The sequence below is a fragment of the Nymphalis io genome, chromosome 30, assembly GCF_905147045.1.
Source record: "Nymphalis io chromosome 30, ilAglIoxx1.1, whole genome shotgun sequence".
Taxonomy (NCBI): Eukaryota; Metazoa; Arthropoda; class Insecta; order Lepidoptera; family Nymphalidae; genus Nymphalis; species Nymphalis io.
This window is the reverse complement of record NC_065917.1, coordinates 2,847,825-2,875,729: the sequence shown is the minus strand read 5'-3', so window position 1 is coordinate 2,875,729 and position 27,905 is coordinate 2,847,825. Positions and strand designations below refer to the sequence as shown.

The following is a 27,905-nucleotide window of genomic DNA, read 5'->3' as shown; positions in this document are numbered from 1 at the left end:
CGTTCGTAATTTACAATATGTATAATAAAATATTACAGTTGGCAACATTGATCAGATGTTTTGTAGTTGGCAACACTGCAGTATTTTAAATCGATTTGTGTTTATTCTAGTTTTTAAACGTGTATTGACATGCGATGACAATTGTACGTCCTTAGACTCACAGAAGTTTTGCTATCTCTGTCTTCATGATGATTATATAATATAAACGAAAGAGATGCAAGATTAAAAATTAGTAAATGCAATAAATATATTTATTTAAGTGCGTGATTAACTGATGTATATATGTTTATATGTTGTTATAACAAGTGTTTTTATATAATAGATTGCTATATATTAATACTACTTGAAGGCATCTTTATATTTTGAAAGAAACTGCAGCTATACAAATTACATATGTATATAAGCTTAATCATTTAAGTACATATAAGTAATTATTCAAATAAAAAGAACAAAATACACATTACAAATTTAAAGCAAAAACACGCCGTCTAAAAGATTGTCCTGTGGCATTGTACCCAAGACGCTGGCACTATTGCCTCTCTGCACCGCTGGACTCAGCCTTTGGGCTAAATAAGCGCCAGCTCTTGGGTCACCAGAAGTGTATTATATATTCAAATTATTTATATTTTAACAAATAAATAAACAATTGGCAGCCGAGAAGATGCCATAAAATTCTTCCTAACTGTCAAATTCAAATAATAAAATGACACTTCGATATTGACTTAAATTAAAACCAAAATAGCTTTGGAGACGTTTTTGAGTTTGTAGTAGTATACAGTCAGCAGATGAATTATATATTCGTTTCTGAACAAAAACTTTTTTATCTTAAATATATGATAATTAGTTCCTATATTGCATCAGAAGCCTCGTCTCCACCCCGATTTCCTCTTCAATAGCATGATTTTTTTTATAGTATAAGTTGGCGGACGAGCATATGGGCCACCTGATGGTAAGTGGTCACCAACGCCCATAGAAATTGGCATTGTAAGAAATGTTAACCATCGCTTACATCACCAATGCGCTACCAACCTTGGGAACTAACTAACTAACTAATGTTATGTCCCTTGTGCCTATAATTACACTGGCTCACTCACCCTTCAAACCGGAACACAACAATACCAAGCACTGCTGTTTTGCGGTAGAATATCTGGTACCTACCCAGACGAGCTTGCACAAAGCTACCACCACCAGTAAAGTAAGTGTAGCCGTAGAGAAGCATTTCTCCATTCTACTGTTATATTCACGATGAAAATTTTGTTTGAGAGTTAAGTTTTCACATTACTCAATTAATTAGTGAAAAAAGAATAATAAACTGACATGTCTAACGCTACACTAGAATTCGAGGCTGGTCATAGCTAGCGAAAACTGGTTCATTCCGGTTTTAGCAACTTTACACTACTACATACGCAAAAACGTCACCGAACTGATTTATACGTAGTCTTAAATGACGAAATAAAACTAAAATTGCAACGAATATTGAACTAGACATATTAAGATGATTCTTGAATGAAAACATTTCCGAATATGATTTATTATAGATTTAACTACAATACAATTATATTAAGTTTTGTATACAAATTCGTCACAAGGATTGTCTACAAATTGATTTAGAAATATCCATTAAAGCGAAGACAAGCTGAAAAGAGTACTACTGTAAATATTATGTATATAACCAATAGGGTAACGCTATTTCTGCATCTGTCCACTTCAGTAGACTCCTATCTCCGCTTTACTGGATACAGTGCCTTACACGTACGTTATATACAATCATAGTACCCTAATATTTGATAAAAAAACATCCGACAATTGAGAATGATTTACAAAAAAAAAACAGCAACTATCCATTCCGCGAATGTCGTTTCATAAAAGACCATTTGACAGGTACTCAATTCGCAAAAGTGTAAAAAAAAACTGTCAAATAATAATCTTTTACAAAATGGTGTCTTGTAAGTATTTGCCAAATTATTTATAATATTATGATGTTTGTGTATAAGATGAAAATAAGTTTGTCATTTGTTTTTTTTATCAAATGTATATATATTGTATATATTGATATTTAATCCGTTTGTTTGTGCACTGCGTTGAAGTACGAGAGAAGATCACCGTCAGCGCGAGACACCCACGCTGTGTTGAGTGCGATCGTGTCTAAGGCGATTGCCGCGCCTTTCTGTGCTCCAAATAACTCCCTAAACTATTACCAAATTAACAAATATATATGATGAACTTACGAACAATATCTTTAAAACACATTGACATAGCCATTTTATTAAATTAAAATTTTATCCTTACACTTTTTTTTTATTTGTAAGACTTAATCAAATTTTAATACAAAATGATACGAATTATTATTAAATATTTTTAAAGCGTATCTGTATTTTTTTACATTAAACAATAATAAACAACATTTTTAATCTGTCAACAAGAACATTGACAGTTACTCTTTATGGCGGGAAATTGATTCGCTTTTAATTTTTTTTACGGGCATTGTGGCATAAAGCATAAAATAAAGATGTTTTATGATTGTGAATCATAAAAGGAATCCTTTTATCGAAATCTCGTTTTATTTCTGAATTGAGATCAAGTCCTTTCATATTTAAGTATATGAGACAGATAAATAATTAATTATTACGAATTTATCAGAGCATTACAAGAAAATGGCGTGAGTGCCAAGATGCTGCAGAATTGATGTGTAAACATGTGTGCTCGTGTACCGATCTTACGCACACATAAACGCACTCACAATAACTAATCTCACGCTGACGTCATCACGCTCAAACCCTCCGTTAGTTACCGTGTATCGAGCGCTAAGATTCTCACAATATCATCATTCATTATCAAAATTGCGTATAACCGTTAGTCGGTTTTCATTTTACGAGCGAGATACTAAGTGAGTTCTTAAAGAATAGAACTGCTATAAGAACTGAATTGAAGCTGTATTCTGTAAGAAAAAACTCGAAACTCACCGCAGAAAACGTTTTTGAAATGTTAGAATGTGATATGCGACATTGACTAATAATTATAACAATTAAACAATACAGTACAGTACAGTACAGTAACAGCCTGTTAATGTCCCACTGCTGGGCTAAGGCCTCCTCTCCCTTTTGAGGAGAAGGTTTGGAGCTTATTCCACCACGCTGCTCCAATGCGGGTTGGTAGAATACACATGTGGCAGAATTTCAATGAAATTAGACACATGCAGGTTTCCTCACGATGTTTTCCTTCACCGTCAAGGAATTAAACAATACACTCATCAAAATATCTATGGTTAACATTTCATGGGTGAGTAATGAAGTGAGTTCTTACAGAATAGTATCGGACGGCAAAGTTAGAATAATCGTTCTATAAATTAGTCTTACCCTGTAATAGTCTCCGGGTTGATGGAGACACCGTGCTGCTGCTTGTAAGGCGGAAGGTGGAAGTGTCGTCATGTTCAATATCCTCCAAATACCCGAAGCGCCGCGCCATCTAGTTTTAACGAGTAAAATTTAAATAACATACCAACTATCAAGATTATTTTTGTTGTTAAATATTTAAGCGAACTTGCAAGGCCACGTGATAGTAAGTGGTCACCACAGTTGATAGACATTGGCTTTGGAAACTTGGAAACTAAGATGTTATGTCCCTTGTGCCGGTAGTTACATTGGCTCACTCACCCTTCAAACCGGAACAACACAATGCTAAGTAATGCTGTTTGGCGGTAGAATACCTGATGAATGGGAGTTATGAAAGTCTTGTAGTATTAATTTTATTTATTAAACCTTTATTGCACACAATTTACAAACATTTAATAACATATAATAACAAAAATAACATATACTAGTATGCAAGGGCGGCTTTATTATTTACAGTGATCTCTTCCAGGCAACCTCTGTAAAGAGCATGTTTATGTTTTTTTTTTTTTGCCAGGTTCACTAACCATAGTGTACGAACAACTATATTTAAATTCCTTATCATTTTCAATTAGTGTTTATTAATAATAATGATAATTTTTTTTTTTATAAAATATTTCTATAAATATTTCATACCCTTGAAGATAACCGCATGCACCGTATGGACTATAGTATTTTACTCAATTATATTTATTCATAGGCACAAAGCAGTCGGAATATGTTATTTTTAGTTCAAAAAATTAAAAAATTTTGAAATTGAATTGAAACTTTTCATTATTTTTTCATTTGTCATACGGCTGTATAGTCCAAAAAGTATCAACTGTCAACTGATCAGCGTATATTTTAATTTCGTAAACAATGTAATATTTGTTTTCACATCCAACTGATGTCATGAGCGTGGCGTCGATTGCGTCCAGCGTTTTTGTAAAATTACGCGTGAAATTTGAAAATGTAAACATTTACATACTTGCAAATTCCCTGGCAGAGTGACGTCACCCAGGTCTTCCACTCCCGCCCGCGCTGCGCCTCGCTCGACATCACCGTGTACGCGAACCTGGACACCAAGCATTGAAGTGTCAACAGCGCAATGGTTTACGGGCCCTAGCGATATAAAGTCGCAGGTTTTATGTTGATGATTTTAGCTATTGTCATCCCCACTCTTAACGCTTAATTGGAGTGGTAAAAAGGAATTTGAGATATTGTTCTCTAAAACATTATATACATTTTTAATTAGATAATCAGAATTCAGTCAATGAGTGAGTGAGTGAGTGGGCGCGGCGCCGCGTGTGACGTCAGCAGCGCGCGCCACACGCGCCGCCACGCCGATGTGTGAGTGTGCGAGAGTGTGTGTACGTACCGGTATAGCAGCCAGTCGTCGCGCGGCGCGGCGAGCGCGGCCAGCAGCGCGGCGTGCGAGTGCGTGGGGCGCGGCGCCGCGTGTGACGTCAGCAGCGCGCGCCACACGCGCCGCCACGCCGCCGCGCCGCGCGCGCGCACGCCCGCCGTGAACGCGCCCTGCGGCCACCGACCGATACAACTCATTAAAGCGCTTAAAGCGATTTTCAATCGCAGCCAGTGAAGCTGACCACACGTTCAGAAATCAGTGGTGCCGTAAAATTATCTCCACGTATAAAATAATACGGTTTATGTTCGCGCAGATACTGTTCTCGCTCGTATGTATAACGACTGTTCAACATACTACAATGGCGTCGGTCGACAAAACATTATTTACGCTGGCAACGCAACAGTCATCTTTTCGGACATTAACGTCATTGTAATAGCGCGTTAGATAAAAGCGCTTTTACAAGGTGGCTCATTTGCTTCTCCGCCTACCAACACGATACAAAAAAATATATATATCCGGGGACATTATTCACACACGGCCATCTTATCTCAAATTAAGTAGAGCTTGTACTACGGAAACCAGACAACTGATATACTACATATACTACTTTTCTTACATACATACTTATATAGATAATTACTCCCAGACTCAGGACAAACAGACGTGTTCATGCACTCAAATGTCTGTCCTGGGTGGGAATCAAACTCATAACCTTTGGCGTGAAAGGCAAGTATCTACCAACCACACCAACCGGCTCGTCGATATTATAAATATGAAATAAAAACAACCATTCATCGTATTAAGTCATCGATCTCTTAGCTAGAGAACTCCTCACTGTGCGACCGTATTCGATCATCAGCCAAACTAAAACAAAAAAAAACTTACCTCCTGATATATTTCCGGTATCGTCTCATTATCATTCATCCAAGCGTCGAACAGCTCCAGCGCTTGTTCTGTGACGTTTTCGTTGCCCCACTCCACGCCAGCTGTTAGCAATGCTCCGCTCAACCACCTGGATATGCGGAGTTTTATTTACTAAGAGCTTTGGTTGGGCTTTGTGCTTACCTTTACCTGCTTTACCCGTCTTTTTGCGTACCATCCACTCATCAAATATTCTTACCGTACCGTAATAGCTTGTGAATGTCCCACTGCTGGGCTAAAGGCCTCCTCTCCTCTTTTTGAGGAGAAGGTTTGGAGCTTATTCCACCACGCTGCTCCAATGCGGGTTGGTGGAAAAATATTCTTGGTCCTTTTGGGTTTCGTGGTCTCCTCGGTAAGTCGTAAATACGTGTCAAAACGTAGTTACGACATGAGGTGATTTCACTTTGACCAAGTCAAATATTCTTACGCCAAACAATAATACTAAGGACACCCTTAAATTAGTTCAATTAATAAATACCATATTCCTTTCTTTTATTTATATTTAAAATACATTCCCACAAGACAGGACAGGTTTTATTTTAGATCTAAACCAATTATGTATTGCAATTCAAGGTCATTGATGTTTATTTTTTTTTATAGAATAGGAAGGCGGACGACCATATGGGCCACCTGATGGTAAGTGGTCACCAACGCCCATAGACATTGGCAGTGTAAGAAATGTCAACCATCGCTTACATCACCAACGCGCCATCAATTCACACACACTTCAAACCGGAACACATCAATACCAAATACTGCTATTTTGCACTTATTTATCCTGGAATAGGCTGTACAGCTGCTCCAGCAGGAGTCGAGGAAACATTATCAATTCAACTGCATCTTCATATACTATATCTATCTATATATATACATAAAGATGTTGTTGAAAAATTTTATATTAATTATAAATGTTATATAGCTTATAGATTGCTCAGTTAGACCGCGTGAATCTTAACCAATGGTCGTAGGTTCAAACCCGGGCAAGCACCACTGAATTTTCATGTGCTTACAATTTGCAATTCATCTCGTGCTCGACGGTGAAGGAAAACATCGTGAGGAAACCTGCATGTGTCTAATTTCACTGAAATTCTGCCACATTTGTATTCCACCAACCCGCATTGGAGCAGCTTGGTGAGATAAACTCCAAATATTCTCTCTAAAAAAAGGAGACGAGGCCTAAGCCCAGCAGTGGGACATTCACAGGCTGTTACTATATTGTTACTATAGCTGCAAAGGCACACGGTACATTAAGATGAAATATATTTTACAAGCGCTAGTGATAACACGATACGTATTACTTAAAATAAATAAATGGTGGCTGGAACTCACAGCTGATCCTCATTTATCCCCGGATCTTGTAATTCCTGGTAAGTGTACAATGGTAAACGCGGTGGTAGGGTGCTTAGCAACTCTTGAAGGTGTGGTCCTGACGCTGAAACTTGGAGCAGTTCCCGCCACCAGGACAGATGCCCGACAACCACACGCCATACTGCCCAATGACGCTCCGTTGCCAGATGAGCTGTAAACATAGGTTAATTTTCTTCTAACAACTTTTTGTGTAAGATTTGAAAATAGCTGGTAGATAATACTGTATAAGCGGCTGAGAAGAACCAGCTAATGAAACGTTACGAGATTTTTTTTAAATATTTAGCAACATTTTTACTTGGTGGTAGCTAGAGGGCCTTGTGCAAACTCATCTAGGTAGGTACCACCCACTCATCAGATATCCTACAGCAATACTTAGTATTGTTGTGTTCCGGTTTAAAGGGTGAGTGAACTACAGGCACAAGGGATGTAACATCTTAATTCCCAAGGTTGGTGGAGCATTGGCGATGTAAGGAGTGGTGAATATTCTGCCAAAGTCTATGGGCGGTGGTGACCACTTACCATCAGGTAACCCACCTATATTATAGAAAAAATGATATTTTTATTAGAAACATCTGAAGGAGATCGCTTCGCTCACCGGCCGCGGCGACGGCCCTGCTGGCGGGCAGGCGGGCGGCGCGGCTGAGCACGAAGGCGTCGTCCAGCAGCAGCGCGCGCTCGGCCGCCGCGCCGCTCGCGTACAGCGCCGCCGCGCGCCGCGCCGCCGCCTCCGACGACTGCGGAGTAAAGGAGGGGGTTGGGGTCAACTACCCTTAGCAGAGTCTAGTACTAGTGATATATTCACGCACACATAGAAGATAAATACATACATCACGTTAAAATAAATATGCTACAATTTACCTCTCCAGCATTTCGGTCCTGGGGGGCCACGCGGTATAGACCGCGCGCTCCCACGTTGTACCTCACCCACTTGTGTTTGCCCAGCTCTGGTATAACCACTAAAAAAAATCAAATCGGTAACCCATTTAAGCTGCAGAGTGAAAAAATAATATATATTGCATAATCAATGAGTTTTTATTACTTGTCTATTTAAACACTTCGAGCGAACAACAAAACCAACCGATAAAAGAGAATATAGTCTAATTTCAAATTATTCTTATAAAAACAGTAGTAGTTAAGAAAATTGTTGGCAATTGAATATAGATAGGCAGACTGTCAAATAGGCCACCTGATGGTAAGTGATGTTAAGATGGGTGGTCACCACCACCCATATATAAACCATTCCGTTCACCGCCAATGCGCAACCAACCTTGGGAACCAAGATGTTATGTCCCTTGTGCCTGTTACACTGTCTCACTCATCCTACAAAACGCAACCACAACTAAGTATTACTGTTTGGCGGCAACATATCTAATAGTGGTGCCTACCTACCACTAGCTTGATCGCTCTTCACCAATTACACTACAATTCGATTTCAATAGTCCAGTTAATAAAAACTATTCCAACTTTTACTGGTGGTAGGGCTTTGTGCAAGCTCGTCTGGGTAGGTACCACCCACTCATCAGATATTCTACCGCAAAACAGCAATACTTGATATTGTTGTGTTCCGGTTTGAAGGGTGAGTGAGCCAGTGTAATTACAGGCACAAGGGACATAAAATCTTAGTTCCCAAGGTTGGTGGCGCATTGGCTATGTAAGCAATGGTTGACATTTCTTACAATGCCAATGTCTAAGGGCGTTTGGTGACCACTTACCATCAGGTGGCTCATATGCTCGTCCACCTTCCTATTCTATATAAAAAAAACCACAAGAGGAATAAAGACAAATAAACAAATTTGACATCGAATTGAGGTAATACCATCGGTCGAGATCTTGGAAAATCTGCGATATTCATTGTGGATTCGAGATAGTGGCGTTTTGTCAAATAGTGTTTTTATTATAAATATATACATTAACCGTATATACTTGTATTTACTTTTTACAGTAATAGCCTGTTAATGTCCCACTGCTGGGCTGAGGCCTCCTCTTCTTTTTTGAGGAGAGGGTTTGGAGCTTACTCCACCACGCTGCTCCAATGCGGGTTAGTAGAATACACATATGGCAGAATTTCAATGAAATTAGACACATGCAGGTTTCCTCACGATGTTTTCCTTCACCGTCAAGCACGAGATGAATTATAAACACAAATTAAGCACATGAATATTCAGTGGTGCTTGCCCGGGTTCGAACCCACGATCATCGGTTAAGATTCACGCGTTCTTACCACTAGGCCATCTTGGCTTTACTTTTTATTTAATTTCAATTTATAATTATGGGAACCATCAACGTTTGATTTTTTTTGTTAATTTCTAAAGACATACGAGGGTCGCATGCAATCCACCAATCAGATTGGACCAGCGTCGTGTAGTAAGCATCAAGTCTTCTCCAGTCTCCTAAAAAGGACGTCTCCTAAAATCGTACACTGTTAATGTAGCCTCTACCATAGAAACTAACATATTCCTTGTTCGATTTATTATATTATATTATACGGTTCTACAACAGGATCCCAGAAAGCGTTCAAAATGCCTCAGTTGCTAAATTTAAAAAATTGTAAAGGATCGCTTGTGTTAAAGTTTTTTACAATTAATGTATTTATGGATGATAGCACACCTTGGGAATGAGACGATCAATAACAAGTATGTATATAAATTGTAATATCAGAGTCAGCAATTAGTTTTGGAGTCAGAGGACCACCACCCATGTTGCCTGCGTAAAAACCGTAGATTTAGATAAACCTATCAACTAAAATTGTGTACATTTTTTTGGGTGTAAACAGCGCGAGCGAAGCCGCGGGCAAGAGCTAGTAATAAATAATGAGATCAACTTACTTTCTGTGTCATTCATCCAAATGAGATAAGTGACATTTTCCGACCACCTCGACGTGTGTTTTGTGTCGTTGACTATATCATACCTGTGAATAATAAATAATGGCTGGTATATTTGTAACAGCATTTACACACACAAGATTGAACACACTGTAATACTCGTATATTAATGTCCTCCAAACCGCTTCCGGCCACGATGGCCAATCTCAAGGGAGATAAGCCAACTGCGCAGGACATATTATAGTGCACAAGTGTGTGCGCAAGCACAGGTGCACTCTCTTTTCCCTAGCTCTCATAATTACACCGACCGGAAAGAGTTCGGGCGGAGACCGCTTTACGTACTTTCCGAGGCACGGGAGTGTACATAGTGCTACTGAGAATTTTCTGACAAAAAACCCAATAACTTTTTAGTGGCCCGACCTAGGAATTGAACCCAGGACCTCCGGGTCTGCGACCTTACATCAAGCCACTAGAAAGAGGCAGTCAATGAATGTGCATATAAATTGTAATCCACACACTTCCACATACATACTTCCAACTTCCAGACAGACAGAATAATTGCTTTTTACCTAAACGAAATGGAATTGTTACCAAAGGTAAGTTTATGTAAGACTTACCAGGTGCCATTTTGTATGTTTTCTGTAACGTTCTTCCAAAGCTTTGTAAGGTTTTCTACTTCTTCATCATCGCCGTGATTAAGTGGTCCAACTGAGAAGGTAACTGGTATAACCCATTTCGGTGTTGGTGGAGCTTTTGTTGTTTTAATTGTCGTCCGTTTGGTTGTTGTTGGCGGGGTCGGTGTCGTTGTTGTAGCGTTGATATCTTCTTCCACTATTTCGGTAAAGTTTTCTGTGAATTTGAAGGATATTTTTCTTATGTGTTGTTTTAAATAAAGAACAATTAAAGTAAGACTTTACTTTCATGGTTTTTGTAGTTACATTTATTGATTGGTCGTTTATTTTGTTAAATGTTATTAATAATAATAATAATAATGTTATTAAATTTATTTATAATAAAGAGAGTTTAAAAACGCGGAAAACCAAAAATGACCCTTAGATTAGCTAACCTAACAGCGTAGTAACGGCCATAGGTGATTTCAATTACATTAAAAATCAAATTTATTCGTTTTAAAAGAAACTTACCGGGTTCATAGAATATTTCATCCAGCTCAGCTCGAAGGTCTGAAGTTAAGAGGTAGTTCAGCATCGGCGGTTCAGGGTCCGGTGGATCCGCAGACATGACAAATCTGAAATTATATTACCTGATTGAGGATAGGCTTAACATGTTTATATTTTTTGTTACATACTCTAAGCATATTATCATTATTAAGGAAGGCCAGCCAACTAGAGCATTATATTCGAAAAGTGTGTGTGAAAATACAATTAAGTGGTACGGCTTTGTGGAAGCCGTCTGGATAGTTACCACCCACTCATTAGATATTCTATCGCTAAAGAGCAATGCATTGTAATGTTGCGTTATATTCTTTTGGGTTTTTATCATTTTTTACATCGCTAATGTCTATCGGTGGTGGTGACCACTTAACATCAGGTGGTCCATTTATATATAACGTCCATTTATATATGACAGATAACAGGTAACTTTAAGCTTTTTTATGACATTAGATCGGTAGAAAAATAAGTAGTACATGGGGATTTCCCTCACCTTTCCTGCTTCAGCACCACGTCACTGCCAGATACCCGGGCACAAAGTAAAGGGTATCCAGGTCTCTCGCACCAACCGTCCCAGGCGTGAGCGGGGGCATCATCGGGACTGTCGTGCTGGAGAGCACGCCATAGATCTCTGGAACGAATTCATAAATTTGTCACACATGAAACGTTGATATCCGAAATACGGTGATACGCAATTTTGATGCGTATAGCTCATAAATATTAAAATTATTGATGTCAATATCGCATAACACTTTCTGAAATTCCACGATTTTGTGATGCGGTGAGCTTGGAGTTTGGTCTTAGTGATATTTTTTTTTAAATTAAAATAAGTAAGTTTATGTAGGCGAACGAGCATATGTGCCACATATGTGTAAGAAATGTTAGCCACATACATCGCCAATGCGTCACCAACCTTGGGAACTAAGATGTTATGTCGCTTGTGCCTGTGATTACACTGGCTCACTCACCCTTCAAACCGGAATTTGTATTCCGGTTTGAAGGGTGAGTGAGCCAGTAGTGTAATACCAAGTACTGCTGTTTTGCGGTAGAATGTCTGATGTGTGGGTGGTACCTACCTAAATGAGCTTGTACAAAGGATTACCAACAATAAATGTGTAGGACTGGGTATTCAGCAATTGAAAGTTAAAAAAAACATTCTTCAATAGCAGAGGCAAATTAAAGACATATTTTTGATTATGGTTAAATCCTCTAGAACGATTTCAGTCGCCACGAATATTTTTAATGAATAGTAAGCATCTGTGCTTACCTCTTATAGTGCTTAAGTCTGTGCGGAAACAAAATTGAACTCTTTTCCGTCACTATCATAATTTGCGGTGAGTTTATACAAAGACCAATTGCACGCACTTTTTGAGGAAGTCAGGAGTCTCTCTGAAGCTTACCTGGCATCGGCACTGGCTGAGCGATGGTCGCGCAACAGTCGCGCGAGCGCAGCGCGTCCAGCTTCCTGCCCCGCGGCCTCTATCGCCATACTCACTATGGCTGCACCCTACCACATCGATTAAGAATGTATTATTCTGTGAATTAAAGACGCTATATATGTGCTACTGCGGTTATAGTGCAATCTCGACATTTTCTAAGAATCTTTTAGAGGCAAAATTTGGAAACTTTTCTGAATAACCATTTTTGGTTATTTGCATTATCTTCATAACCATTTTAATCAAATTCCATCATTTTAAAAGTCAATTAGGATCTAAGCAATTGACGTGTTACACTCTTAAATGAAGTAAGAAAGAACTAAGTATAAACTGCACTAAATATAAAGTAGAAATAGACTTCCTCTCTTTCCGAGAAGAAACTTCAGAGCTCATTCGGTTATGATGGTCCAAAGGGATGTCAGGTTTTGACACATGAGTTTCCTCACGATGTTTTCCTTCATAAAACAAACTCAGTAGGGCATGCCAAAGTTTATGTTTTAAATACTGGACATTCTAAGCCCCGTATTATTATTTTATTTATTGTATTTTCAGGACAGAAGTGAAATATCAACTAAAAAAATTTAATTTTATCAAGACACAAAAGGAAGAATTCAAATTAACTAATTATAGAATAAAAATCATTCACAGATTATAACGATATCTTAAGCTGACAAAAGAGTAATAAAAAATAAAACCGGCCCGTGACAGTTACGATGTGTTTGCTGCCAGTGCTATTATCCGATGGTATTTGATAACAGTTATCAACATATTTACATATTTAATAATATCCTCCAGACTGATTTCGGACACGGCGGCCTATATTAAGAGAGATTTGCCAGCTACGCAGGAGATATTATAGTGCACAAGTGTGTGCGCAAACACAAGTGCACTCTCTCTTCCCTAACTCTCATAATCCGATGGGACGGCAATCCGACACGACCGGAATGAGTTCAGGCACAGGGTCAACTGCTTTACGTGCTTTGCGAGGCCCGGGAGTGGACACACTTCCAAATTCCAGACTCCGGGCTGCTACTGAGAATTTTCTGACAGAAAAACCCAATAACTTTTTATTGGGCCGACCTGGGAATTGAACCCAGGACCTCCAGGTCTGCGGCCTTATATCAAGCCACTAGACCAACGAGACAGTCAAACCTCACCTTACCACAATAAAGGTATACATATATATTTAATATTCATGAATAAACTCATAATTTTAATATCGTTTACAGTTTGACATTTAAACGACGGCGCCTTTTGGATACATTTTTTTAGTTAACTATTAAAATATGTAAATGGTGCGTAATTTTGCGGATTATTCATAAGCGACGAACGATCACGGACAACCACGCACCCCACCGAGGCTCTTCCAACCATGCGTGTCAGTCTGTGCTGGTCGTGACATTTGACGCCATTTTGTTTTTCCAAATTGCAAAGTGAAACAGAATATAAAGCTGTTGCTACGCCTCTCGCACGACTTGTCCGCGCTTTCACAGACGACGCTCTTCCCACGGTGCGTCGTGGTCGGCGTCCGTCCGTAATATCACGCACCGTTTGAAGGCTAAGATATGAAGGATTGAATGATACTAAGTAAAAGAGATAGTCGGATCACTGTGAGACATTTTTGATATACCTTGTCTTGGAATAAAATATCATTGTTGAGAACTTGTTTTTAGATGTAAACGCAACAAGTTCATAACACCATGATTCAATGGAGCTTTATAACATTCCATACAACTCTTTGATGTAAAAAATATTTTTACGAAAGTATATAAAAATTATATACGACAATTAAAAATGTTATTTACATAAAGAGACTTTTTAAGTGGTTCGGATTATGATTAGAAAAAATTTAGAAGAGACGTAATTTGAAAGATGAAAATTTTTGTATATTTTTTATATGATCGGAATTTTTTTATATTCTAGATATTTCTAAAGTCTTTATATTTAAAACGTTCCGACCAGTAGTGGATACGATATATTAATCGGTTGTGTGACATTGAACAAGGCGGCACATTTCATTAGATGTCAAACAAACAAGTCTCTTATTAAAAGTAAAAGATAGAAAATCGAATATAACTCTCAGTGCGAAAGAGACGTATGTACCGTCGTACGCCAGAGAATAATTTTTATTTAAACGTCAAAGGCCGTGATCATAAATGTTATTTATCGTGTGATTCGTTGCTTATATATTTACTCACTTTATGTAATGACAAGTCATCGGTAGATGATTCTATATCCGCTTTATCCAATCTCGGTGACGCGACTGCTCGGACCGAGTAGCTCGAATCCAACCTGTATCAGAAAGTATTGTATTTTTTTTATATTTGCCGGGAAGGCAAATTACTCCACCTGATGGTAAGTGGTAGAGTCCAAACGCGCGACGGCCTGTACAATCAGAAAGAATGGTATATAGAATAATGAAAAAAAAACACAGTATATAAATAATTGTCAAAATGTGTACCAAAATCGATGATTATTAGAAATATATATCAAGATAAACAGTGACAAATATTACTACAAACTTATAAAGCTTTCGACTTTTTTTTATAGAATAGGAAGGCGGACGAGCATGTGTGCCACCTGATGGTAAGTGGTCACCAAAGCCCTTAGAAATTGGTATTGTAAGAAATGTCAACCATCGCTTACATAACCAATGCGCCACCAACCTTGGGAACTAAGATGTTATGTCCCTTGTGACTGTAATTACACTGGCTCATTCACCCTTCAAACCGGAACACAACAACACCAAGTACTGCTGTTTTGCGGTAAAATATCTGATGAGTGGCTGGTACCTAACCAGACGAGCTTTCACAAAGCCCTACCACCAGTTAACAAAAGACTTAACCAACTTATATAATTAATCCTTCATGGGGCAGCGTATTCGATTCTATAATAAAACTACAGACCATTTTACATTTACTAACAACTGAATTATAATAATAATAATAATTGATGAAAGAGCTTGGAGTTAGCATTTGGTTGATATGGACAAAACTCTCTATCATATTAAATAATAATTTTGCCAGTGAATTCACGAATAAAATCGCTACACTTTTAACCATCTATAAAATCCTGTATTGAGTATGTCTCATCTTTTTTAAATATAAAGCAAAGTTACCTTTCTAAAAACTTACCTCAACGCAGGTAATACATGATCCAGTAGCAAGGCGTCCTGTTGCCGTTCAGCGGGAGCTCCGCCTAATGCTGGCGCCTTTTCACCCAATACTGACGTTAAGGCTTCAAGAAGCCACTGCGAGCTCCACCAGCGCGGTGAAACCAGACCTCCAAACCACTATGTAATAATAATTTACTATTTAATTTTTTAAACATGAAAGCAATTTACAATTAAAGTTTTATGTAATGAGAAGTATAAAAAGAACTCTGTAATATGGACTTCCATTCTTTATTCGTTGGTGACGCATGATGGAAGGAACAATTAATATTACATGAAACGCCACAAAAAAAACAATAATTGATTTATTACTAAAACCTTACCTGTTGTGCTAATAATCTTGCAATCGCTTTCGTGTCCGTAAGTAATGATGGCGACAGAGTGATCAGACCCCAACCTTCAGAAAACTGGTTACCCCCATCAACAACTACGATGTCTGTTGGTGACAGAAAATCATTGCCAGATTTAAAATTAAATAGCACTATGTTTTAAATAACATTAATACTATGTTGATTATATATATATAATAATAATAATATCCTGGGACATTTTTCACACACGGCCATCTGATCCCAAATTAAGCTTGTACAAAGCTTGTGCTATGGAAATCAGACAACTGATATACTACATATACTACTTTTCTTTTGTAAATGCATACTTATATAGATAATTACACCCAGACTAAGGACAAACATGCACACAAATGTCTGTCCTGGGTGGGAATCGAACCCACAACCTTCGGCGTAAAAGGCAAGTGTTCTACCAACCACGCCAACCGGCTCGTCAGATATATAACACAATACATGTTATGATTTTTTCTAATAAAAATACTAAGGTAAGTATTGAAAATAAATTGCTCAATAATGTTTTTATTAAATAGAACTTACCAAACTTAGGTAACGGGTAAGATGTGTTCAGTTCGAACGCGAACAGCTGTATCGTTTTCTGGACCCATTCTAGCAATGGCCTAAAAATACAGTAAAACTTATATAATTAGCTGAATAAAAATATATAATACTTAAATATTTCAGTAAAATTATTCTATCTAGAGATGAAAGCAAAAAAATCTAAGCAACCCTGGATTTAGGTCTAGGTCAACAAGACACTCGAACCGCTTTGGATTGAGAGCGCATTTCTACAATAGCACTTTAATTTACTTTATAAATATTTAACACTAGTTTTTGTCTGGGGCTTCGCTCGTGTGGTGGTCTGGCTTAGGTGTAAGAAGTAACCTATATCCTTCTTTGAATTTCAAGATGGCTTCATACGAAATGTTATCAAAATTGATTCAGTGGAGCCTTGAAAGCGCAACAGAAGGACAGAGTTACTTTCGCATTTATAGTATTAAATAAATATTTGTTTTTTATTATAATAAATGCGAGGTAGGATATATATAATGCTGCTATTGTTGTATATTACTTATTGTAAAGTCTGAGATGTAAATAAAAAACCCGCTGAGTTTCCTTGCCGTTTCCTCTCAGGTCTGAGGTGTTTATTTCCGAACCGGTAGTAGATTTATCACAATCAATAAGCAAGTGTAACTCTTCTATATTGAATAAAGATTTTTGACTTTGAACTTTGTCTTTGAACATGGAACTACATTTAAATGTATTTCTATATATATTCTATGTGTATTAGTAACTAGCAAAATTCACGATTTTCCCAAAGTGCAATACAGCTTGTGACGAAATTCCTTCAAATTCTGCCAATTTAACGTAAATCACCTACCTGAATTGTAGGTATAAAATATCTTAAAGCAGTTGTCACATACACACACTACGCTTCAATTATATTTATTCGTATAGAAGACATATACATAACAAACCCCGATTCATCCAGTATAACTTGCTGGTCACTGTATAAGCTGACTTCCGGTGGGGGCATGAAGTCATCCGGCGGAGCTTCAGTGACTTCTGGAGTGGGTTCGGGTAGAGGCGGTGCAGCTCTACGCTGGAGGCGGCACACAGCGAGTGACATCATGTGTGTCGACATTGGAGGGGAAATTGCAAATTCGTCTTGAAGCTAGAAAACACAAATAATTATGTCTTATAATATATATGTATATAGATATATATAAAGCCTTTGTTTGTTAGGAAAATCTTTAAAATGTACTAAATTGTCTATTGTTTCATCCTAATATCTTTGGGTACTGACAGTCCGCTAAAAGGCTACGTGTTAGGTCTATATCGGTTAACTCAATGACAATGACTACATTAATACTATTAATAGTGAATATATAGTGGTGCGGGCAGCGCAAGACCAAATCCTTGGGGGAGGCCTTTGTCCAGCGGTGGACGTCTTTCGGCTGATGTGATGATGAATAAAATTCAGTCATTGTTTGGGCTTCGTGAGTTTCACTCCAAATTTTGAACCATCGTTTCCACCACGGCTATTTTTCCAATTACTAGATATTTTGTTTTTTTTTTTTTATTGATGTTTGCAGGATGATCTTGATCTTGATATTGGATTTTTTTTATCAGACAATGACTGCATTTCATTTAAAAAAGAATAAGATTATATAATATCGTTACACATACTTATATAGTTATATAAACAGACTAAATACATATAGCAAGAATGGTACCATTTTTTTAAATAAAAATCTAAAAAATCATCAGATATTCTACCGCAAAACAGCAATACTTGTTGTTGTTCTGTTCCGGTTTGAAGGGTGAGTGAGCCAGTGTAATTGCAGGCACAAGGGACATAGCAACTTGGTTCCCAAGGTTGGTGCCGCATTTGCGATGTAGGCGATGGTTGACATTTCTTACAATGCCAATGTCTATGGGTGTTGGTGACCCCTTACCATCAGGTGACCCATATGCTCGTCCGCCTTCCTATTCTATAAATAAATAAATCCTGGGACATTTTTCACACGGCCTTCTGATACCAAACTAAGCGGAGCTCGTACTATCGAAACCAGACAACTGATATACTACATATACTACTTTTCTTTTGTAAATATATACTTATTTAGATAATTACACCCAGACTCAGGACGAACAGACATGTTCATGCACACAAATATCTGTCCTGGGTGGGAATCGAGCCCACCTTCGGCGTGAAAAGCAAGCAGCCACCAACCACGCCAACAGGCTCGTCATTCAAATTAGAATTAGTCGATATTGACCACAGAGGCTTTTCACAAGCTTAGCCGTGCGTGACATATTATTTTTTTTTTTTTTTATAGAATAGGAAGGTGGACGAGCATATGGGCCACCTGATGGTAAGTGGTCACCAAACGCCCTTAGACATTGGCATTGTAAGAAATGTCAACCATCGCTTATAGCCAATGCGCCACCAACCTTGGGAACTAAGTTTTTATGTCCCTTGTGCCTCTTATTACACTGGCTCACTCACCCTTCAAACCGGAACACAACAATATCAAGTATTGCTGTTTTGCGGTAGAATATCTGATGAGTGGGTGGTACCTACCCAGACGAGCTTGCACAAAGCCCTACCACCAGTAAAGTATAGTGTACGTGTACGCAACTTTATTAATCTTATTGTTGTTATAAATGATTGTTATTAATTGTTATTAATAAAACTTACTAATCTGTGTCCTAAATAAAATCCAGCTTCTTCGGTAGCGACTATCGGCATATTTGTTAAAGATACGTGAAACCTGCAAACAAGAGAACAATATAAGACCTTGCATGCATCATATGAAGCCGAGATGGCCCTGTGGTAAGAACGCGTGAATCTTAACCGATGATCGTGGGTTCAAACCCGGGCAAGCACCACTGAATTTTCATGTGCTTAATTTGTGATTATAATTCATCTCGTGCTTTACGGTGAAGGAAAACATCGAGAGGAAACCTGCATGTGTCTAATTTCACTGAAATTCTGCCACATGTGAATTCTACCAACCCGCATTGGAGCAGCGTGGTGGAATAAGCTCCAAACCTTCTCCTCAAAAAAGAGGAGAGGAGGCCTTTAGCCCAGCAGTGGGACATTCACAGGCTGTTACGGTACGGTACGGATGCATCATATTACCGCAATTATATTTATATAGCATTATTATTCTTAAGCTTTTTTTGTTTTCTTATATACTTGTATTTGCCTTTTTTTGCTTTTGAGTGTGCAATAATTTTATTTTATATTAATAATAATAATAGAAACACTTATTTTAATATATATACAATATGTACATAAAAATAATGTCATATACAATAAAAAAAAGCCGAGATGGCCTAGTGGTTAGAACGCGTGAATCTTAACCGACGATCGTGGGTTCAAAACCCGGGCAAGCACCACTGAATTATCATGTGCTTAATTTGTGATTATAATTCATCTCGTGCTTGACGGTGAAGGAAAACATCGTGAGGAAACCTGCATGTGTCTAATTTCATTGAAATTAGACATGTGTATTCCACCAACCCGCATTGGAGCAGCGTGGTGGAATAAGCTCCAAACCCTCTCCTCAAAAGGGAGAGGAGGCCTTAGCTCAGCAGTGGGACATTTACAGGCTGTTACTGTACTGTACTGTATACAATAAAAATATACTATATTTACTTTCCGAGAGAATATAGAGTAACACCTGTGTTTCTTACTGAGAATTTTTCGACAGAAAATTTCTATAACTTTTTATGAAACAAACCTGGTTTGAACCCATCATAGGGATCAGCGTTATTGCTAGCCACTACACCAATAGGCAGTCTATTATTGTATAAAAAGACAATGAAAAAACACCAAAGTTCCATGCTCTATTGTTTCCGAGTTTGTTGTAAATAATTATAATTCAATAAAGCTGTAAGGGTAACAAATTAAGCACATGAAAATTCAGTGGTGCTAATTGTATTAATTGTCAGTATTTGATTATAATTCATCTCGTGCTTTACGGTGAAGGAAAACATCGTGAGGAAACCTGCATGTGTCTAATTTCACTGAAGTTCTGCCACATGTGAATTCTACCAACCCGCATTGGAGCAGCGTGGTGGAATAAGCTCCAAACCTTCTCCTCAAAAAGAGGAGAGGAGGCCTTTAGCCCAGCAGTGGGACATTCACAGGCTGTTACGGTTACGGTTACGGTAAGGGTAACCTTAGAAATATGAATGGTAAGTTTAGAGTTAAATTTAAATATGTGTTAAATATTACTTACCTATCCCTTACAATGGTAAGTTTGAAGGTAGCTCTGAGATGCGGTTCATCGAGGCAAGGGAACGCTGAACGGGCGTGAGTCAGCCAGAAACGGGACACCGCACAACGACTGAAACATAAATGCCGTTTGTTGATTCTCGCCCTGAATGTATGTCTCCCATACACATAAACACATAAATATAAGAGTATCATGTATTTTTGTCTTTATGAAATTAATAAACATCAAGTTAATGGTAAAAAAAAAGTCGAGATGGCCCAGTGGTAAGAACGCGTGAATCTTAACCGATGATCGTGGGTTCAAACCCGGGCAAGCACCACTGAATTTTCATGTGCTTAATTTGTGATTATAATTCATCTCGTGCTTGACGGTGAAGGAAAACGTCGTGAGTCTAATTTCACTGAAATTCTGCCACATATGTATTCCACCAGTGGGACCACCAACCCGCATTGGAGCAGCGTGGTGGAATAAGCTCCAAACCTTCTCCTCAAAAAGGGAGAGGAGGCCTTAGCCCAGCAGTGGGACATTTACAGGCTGTTACTGTTACTAAGTTAATGGTAGGGTAGCCCTTCTGAATACCACGCTCTAATCACAAATTCTACCACCAAACGGGAATACTTATTAGTGTGTTGGTGGTAGTGTTGCATGTCGATAGTCCACTATCGATAGACAATCGATTGTTTATCGATACTGAAAGTGTGAATACTAACGGTATTATCGACAGTATAGCACACCATTAGCAATACTGGTGGTAGGGCTTTGTGCAAGCTCGTCTGGGTAGGTACCACCCAATCATCAGATATTCTACCGCAAAACAGCAATACTTGATATTGTTGTGTTCCGGTTTGAAGGGTGAGTGAGCTAGTGTAATTACAGGCACAAGGGACATAAAATCTTAGTTCCCAAGGTTATTACCACTTACCATCAGGTGGCCGATATGCTTGTCCGCCTTCCTATTCTATAAAAAAAAAAATACTATTGAAAACAGCAATACTGTCGATAGTAATTCATTCAAGTTCAAAATTCGTTAGCTTTAACCAAAACCTATCGATACTATCAAAAGCATCGATAGGACTATCGATATTTTGGACTATCGAAAGTCAATGATATTTCGATAGAATTGAAATTTTATTAAATCGTTACTACCGAATGAATTCCTGTCGATAATATTTATAATATTGCTGTTTTCAATAGTATTGTGCATGGAGAACTATAATTACCACCGGTATTGATACAAGACGATACTTTCGAAAGTACTGTCGATATCCTGAATAGTATTCGAGGTCAACTATCGAGTTCTGCAACACTGGTCGGTGGTGAACTGATAATCTTTAATGGTTAATATTTCTAACAGTACTAATGTCTATGGGCGGTGCTGATCGGTCAGTCTGGAAACATATTTTCAATAATTAAAAAAAAAAAAACGCCAATTACGCCGAACTAATTTCGGGTCAAACGGTAAATGAAACTAAGGAAAAGCTTTCCACTGTTCTCACATTTTACATTATTATTTTTTTTCTTAATGAGTAAATGCTGTTGGCCCTACTGGCCTTTACAGCGTCACCGGGCTTTTAGCGAGTACTAGACTGCCTTGAAATTTGAGGCGTCTCGGAGCTCTACGTGACGTCCATCCCGAGGGCGTCTCCTACGAGACCGCACCTCGGCTCAGGACGTAGTCAGTGGGGTGAGTAATTTTACAATTATTGTACCACACTATATAAAACCAATAGCGAATATTTAGACAGCGCGATTCAGAAAATTTACATATTGGTTAAGCGCCATCTATCGCTATCGGGTTGCAACACATGTCATTATACACCAATGATTAAACTTGTATACATACTGTCGATGCGTTGATGTCAGGAAGAAACCGCGTTGTTTGTCGCTTCTATCTAATTTCGTTATGAAACGGAGACTCAGTGTATAATTGTATTTCCGGCGAAGTTTCTCCTGCAAACAATAAATGCACTTGCGTTATGTACTTATATCAGTAGTCCAAGACATATATGACAGCGTGACAATATCAATATTTAGACGAGAGCGGTTGCATACTTTTTATGTCAAACGGGCCGCCATCTTGTGGTTTGACGTCATCATAAATTTAATTACGCTTGAATTACAAAATATAATGATATATAAACCTAATGTCTCTACTGATACGCCGATTTATATAAAAACAAAATTGAAAATAAATAATAAAAACTTATTAATTTAAATAACTTACCTTACCTTACCTTACGAATAATCGAAACTTACCTTAAACTCGATATATGTTTGGTCAGCCGGCGGATAATCCAACGTCCTAGCGACCTTCGGGCCCAAAGAACCGCCACTCTTAAACAGTGCCCTTTCTGTTATATTCATATCCCTCACGTTGAGGACTAGGAATGTACTGTCGCGGTCAACCTTGAAATCTATTGAAACTTCACCTGAAAAAAAAATAGAACAGTACAGTACAGTAACAGCCTGTCCCACTGCTGGGCTAAGGACTCCTCTCCCTTTTTGAGGAGACGGTATAGAGCTTATTCCACCACGCTGCTCATGTGACAGAATTTCAGTGAAATTAGACACATGTACGTTTCCTCACTATGTTTTCCTTCACCGTCAAGCACGAGATGAATTATGCCCAGTGGCTTCAAACGCATGTCAAAAACATAATCAGAAATTTCTCAAATTGTCTTTCACAATTAGTTATGAATCTTCAAACGCTACCACCGGTTCGGAATGTGGATTCTACCAAGAAGGACCGGCAAGAAACTCAGTTTTTACCCTTTTTTGTATAACAGAAATACAAACTTATCTATATAAGTATGTATTTACAAAAAGAAAAGTAGTATATGTAGTATATCAGTTGTCTGGTTTCCATAGTACGAGCTCTGCTTAGTTTGGGATCAGATGGCCGCGTGTGAATAATGTCCCAGGGTATTATATTATTATTCAATCCACGCATTTTGTCTGATATACATTCAGTAACAGTAACATGCTTTAATAATAAAATTATTTTTTATAACTAAGTGAAGCCTGCTTGGAGTAAAGACTGCGGAATTTTATTAAAAATGCGAATCAATGTTATGAATGAACACTATGCCGCTCCACTAAGTTTTATGATAGATTTGATTTTCTAATAAATCGTGAGGAAACCTACACGAAAAAAATAACTCCTGTCCTGCTCCAATGTGGTTTGGTGGAATACACGTTTCGAAGAATTTTAGTGAAATTAGACACTTGCAGATTTCCTCGCGGGTTTGAACGCATGATCATCGGTTAAGATTCACGCGTTCTAACCACTGGGCCATCTCGTAACCTGCATGAGTTACATGAAAATTTGCGACAGTTGTATAAAATCCGCATTGGATAAGAGGTAAAAAGCATCAAGACTTACCTCTCAACTCTCCCGTAGTCAGATTTGGGTGTAACCATAGACTATAGTGTTTGGGTATTAGGAAGGTTGGTAACCTCGCGCCACGCCATGGGAAAACCATTCCATTGCTGGCTATCCTATCTCTGAAATAAGATTATTGATTTTATAACTGTAATTCTACCAAGAGGTTCTAAAATAAAAATAATAATAATAAGGTCCTCCAGACCGATTTCGGCCACGGCGGCCAATCTCAAGAGAGATTAGCCAACTGCGCAGGAGATATTATAGTGCACGAGTGTGTGCGCAAACACAGGTGCACTCTCTATTCCCTCACTCTCATAATCCGATGGGACGGCAATCCGACACGACCGGAAAAGGTTCATGCGCAGGATCAATGGCTTTACGTGCTTTCCGAGGCACAGGAGTGTACACACTTCCAACTTCGAGACTCCGGGCTGCTACTGAGAATTTTCTGACAGAAAAACCCAATAACTTTTTACTCGCCCGACCTGGGCATTGAACTCAGGACCTACGGGTCTGCGGCCTTACATCAAGCCACTAGACCAACGAGGCAGTCGGTTCTAAAATATACATATAAGCATGCAAGCGAATGAGCTTAGGAGTTTGAAATGTAACATATAAACAAATGTTGAGTTCGCAATTAGTACGGTGGTCGCAACTTCCACTCAATCCCAGCCATACCGCGTGCTTTTGGACCTCTCCTTGTATTTAAATGAGGAGTATAATATTGATGTTCTTACTTATTAGCGGTTGTTGCATTTTCTTCAGATCCCGTTGGCGATTGACCTGGTATTAGTTCAGCTTCACTTAGACATGGGCATTCTGAAAAATGACATCAACTTTCAATAAAGATCTTCTTTGTAATCTATACTAATGACAATATTATAAAAAAAGTCGCGTCTGTCTGTTTGGCCGCGATAATATCAAAAACTACTGAATGGATTTTGATACGGTTTTCACCTACGAACAGAGAGATTCATGAGGACGGTTTAGGTGTATAATTCATTAATATTTTGTGGAAATTGGCTTAAGTATGACAGTAATTGTTGATGATATATTTACTGGAGTGGGCCGCATAAATCAATAAAATTTATTTATTTGTAATAGCACACTTACATCATACATATAAATCATTGAAAAAATTAATTTATAAAACAATAATAGTATGCATGTCACAAGTAGTAGTACAAGTGTACATAGCACTTTCAGATTCAATCTAATCAAATTCAAATTAAAAGTAACAAAAAATCATCAGTAATTTTTAAAAATGTCAAAATTAAATAATAAATAATGTCATTGTTATAATAAAGAATCAATCGACGAAATCATAATTAAAAATTTTTAAAATTATCAACTAAAACTAATCGAATTTTATAATAATTAAGTAACTTATTTCTAAAGATTGTGGGAGAATCATAAAAAATATCAATGTCATTATGATATTGTTATGTTTATTACACAACCGTACTAAGGGAGCTTGTTTACCAATATGAGACTTTACGCAAGGAGTATAAAATATTTTGTGGGTGTTAGTACTTCTGTGTGCCCTGGACGGAACTGATATCAGTATTTTCTCAATTAATTCTGAGTTGGTTAACTTATCGTTAATTATAACGATATAACTGTGTAGGAATTTAAGTTCTAACATTTCGTGCCAACTCCGAAAAGGAATCATATTAAATTTTGCCAAACGTTCTTTGTATAACTGTCTGTGCGAAAAAATATTTTCATAACAAGCAAGATGTTTCGTAAAGGCTCGCTGAATACTCTCAACACGCTGTACATTGGATTCCATATAACACAGGCGTACAAGAGTAATTTAGTTTTCCATAAAAAGCCTTGTATGTTCCGCTTGATGAAACCAAGATTTTGAGCAGCTTTAACAATTATGTTGTCAACATGAGTTACAAAGGTTAGACGCTCGTCAATAGTGACTCTTAAGTCTTTAATTTGCGATAACTCTTGTAATATTTTATTTTCAATTGAGTAACTAGAAACAAGCGGTTTTTTCTTACGGGTAAATTTTATATGAAAACATTTACCTACGTTAAGAGTCATATTGTTGAGATGACGATACCATCAAATAATATTGTTCAAGTCGTATTGTATTAAATCTATGCCTGAATTGGATTTTACTGTTTTGTATATTTTGAGATCGTCTGCCAACAATGAACACTTACAATACTTTATATTCTTAGTAATATCATTTATAAAAACGAGAAACAAGAGAGGACCCAAATGTGAGCCCTGTGGAACCCCACTTTAACAAAATATATCTGAGATTCAAACCCAGTTACGGCAACTGTAAGAGATCTTTGTGTCAAATATAACTGAAACCATCTAAATAGAGTAGTTCCAAGTTATACTGGTGTAATTTATTAAGAGTATCGCTAATGCCAAGTCTGAAGTAAAAAGTATTAGATTAGTTTGAACTGATAACCCGTCTCTACAACCGTGTTGCGAATGTGTGATGATGTTGTTCAAATGTTTATTAAGCAAGGGATACACAAGGCTCTCAAACAGCTTAGAAAGACAGGAAAGGATGGAGATGGGACGGTATTTCTTAATGTCCGATTGGTCTCCTTTTTTATAAACTGGTACTATTCGAGCTTTTTTCCATTGCTCGGGAAAAATAACGTTTTTTAAAGAATTATTAAAAATTAACGTCAATGGAAAAGCTATTATTATAATATATATATAACGATATAATATAATAATAAAATACGATATAAGCTATTTTTATGAAAATAGGTGGAATTCCATCTGGACCCGCACCTTTTTGAGGATCTAATGATTTAATTTTTTTTTTAAACCTCTGCTTGATTAAATGTTATTTTAGTCAGTGTTGTAATGTAGTAATGTAAGTTATACGTGTGTGAAGTGTGATGTACATTATTTGGGGTTATCATGTGTGTAGATTCCTTAGAATAGACTGAAGAAAAGTAGCTAGCGAAAAGGTTGGCTATGTCTACTCCTGAACTAGCGCTAATGCCACCCAACGACATAGATGCAGGCAAAAAGTTTATATTACGTTTGCTTTTATAGTAATTCCAAAAAGAAGTCGGATTCTTGTGAATATTATATTCGACGTTTCTTTTGTGGTTATTATAACATTTTCCCCTCTTCCCTCCCTCTGTGGTACTCCGCTGGTGATGCAAAGCAAAATCGCCATGCTGGGGATTGACGTTCGCTGCGACCTTAGTCCAAGGGATTACATCGAGGCTGTTATAAAAACAGCTTCACGGAAACTCGGAGTTCTGAACAAGGTGCGGCGCTTTTTCACGCCACAACAACTGTGCCTGCTGTACAAAACACAGGTACGGTCTTGCGTGGAATATTGCTCGCACCTTTGGGATGGCTCCGCTAAGTACCTACTTGAGGCCTTGGACCGGTTGCAGCGACGTGCCGTACGCATTATTGGCGACGTAAAGGTCACAAACACCCTTGAACCTTTACAATTGCGTCGTGAGATAGCAGCACTGAGCGCTTTCTATCGACTGTATCACGGCGAGTGCTCTGAGGAATTATTCTCTCTAATTCCTGCTTCCCCCTTCCTTCTTAAGTCCACGCGAGCTGGTTCTCGATGTCACCGCCTAACTGTGACATCAATTCCATCGCGAACAAAGAAATTTGGCAACTCCTTTCTTTGTCGCACTTCCAAAAAATGGAATTCCTTACCAGCTCACGTGTTCCCCTCCTCTTACAACCCGGGTTCCTTCAAACGAAGCGTGAAGAGGCATCTTGCGGGCCGGCAAGGCGAAGGCGGCTAGTGCAGAACGTTTTTCCCGTCTGTACTGGCCGTC

General features: G+C 38.0%; 1 protein-coding gene across 1 annotated transcript in view; it reads right to left on the bottom strand.

Moving 5' to 3' along the window:
* Positions 1-2,056: 2,056 nt before the first annotated feature.
* Positions 2,057-27,905, bottom strand: part of LOC126779841 (uncharacterized) — a 44,322-nt gene continuing 18,473 nt past the window's right edge. The window contains exons 5-28 of the mRNA XM_050503964.1: positions 24,843-24,924; positions 24,103-24,224; positions 22,977-23,149; positions 22,564-22,670; positions 20,724-20,831; positions 19,175-19,247; positions 17,448-17,644; positions 16,510-16,589; positions 15,946-16,058; positions 15,585-15,742; positions 14,649-14,742; positions 12,415-12,521; positions 11,508-11,645; positions 10,988-11,091; positions 10,463-10,694; positions 9,849-9,931; positions 7,882-7,979; positions 7,619-7,757; positions 6,985-7,174; positions 5,620-5,746; positions 4,747-4,904; positions 4,357-4,443; positions 3,357-3,465; positions 2,057-2,191 (exon numbers count right to left, since the gene is read on the bottom strand). Of these exons, the coding sequence (XP_050359921.1) occupies positions 2,057-2,191; positions 3,357-3,465; positions 4,357-4,443; positions 4,747-4,904; positions 5,620-5,746; positions 6,985-7,174; positions 7,619-7,757; positions 7,882-7,979; positions 9,849-9,931; positions 10,463-10,694; positions 10,988-11,091; positions 11,508-11,645; positions 12,415-12,521; positions 14,649-14,742; positions 15,585-15,742; positions 15,946-16,058; positions 16,510-16,589; positions 17,448-17,644; positions 19,175-19,247; positions 20,724-20,831; positions 22,564-22,670; positions 22,977-23,149; positions 24,103-24,224; positions 24,843-24,924 (3,014 nt within the window). The remainder of the gene's footprint in view (positions 2,192-3,356; positions 3,466-4,356; positions 4,444-4,746; positions 4,905-5,619; positions 5,747-6,984; positions 7,175-7,618; positions 7,758-7,881; positions 7,980-9,848; positions 9,932-10,462; positions 10,695-10,987; positions 11,092-11,507; positions 11,646-12,414; positions 12,522-14,648; positions 14,743-15,584; positions 15,743-15,945; positions 16,059-16,509; positions 16,590-17,447; positions 17,645-19,174; positions 19,248-20,723; positions 20,832-22,563; positions 22,671-22,976; positions 23,150-24,102; positions 24,225-24,842; positions 24,925-27,905) is intronic.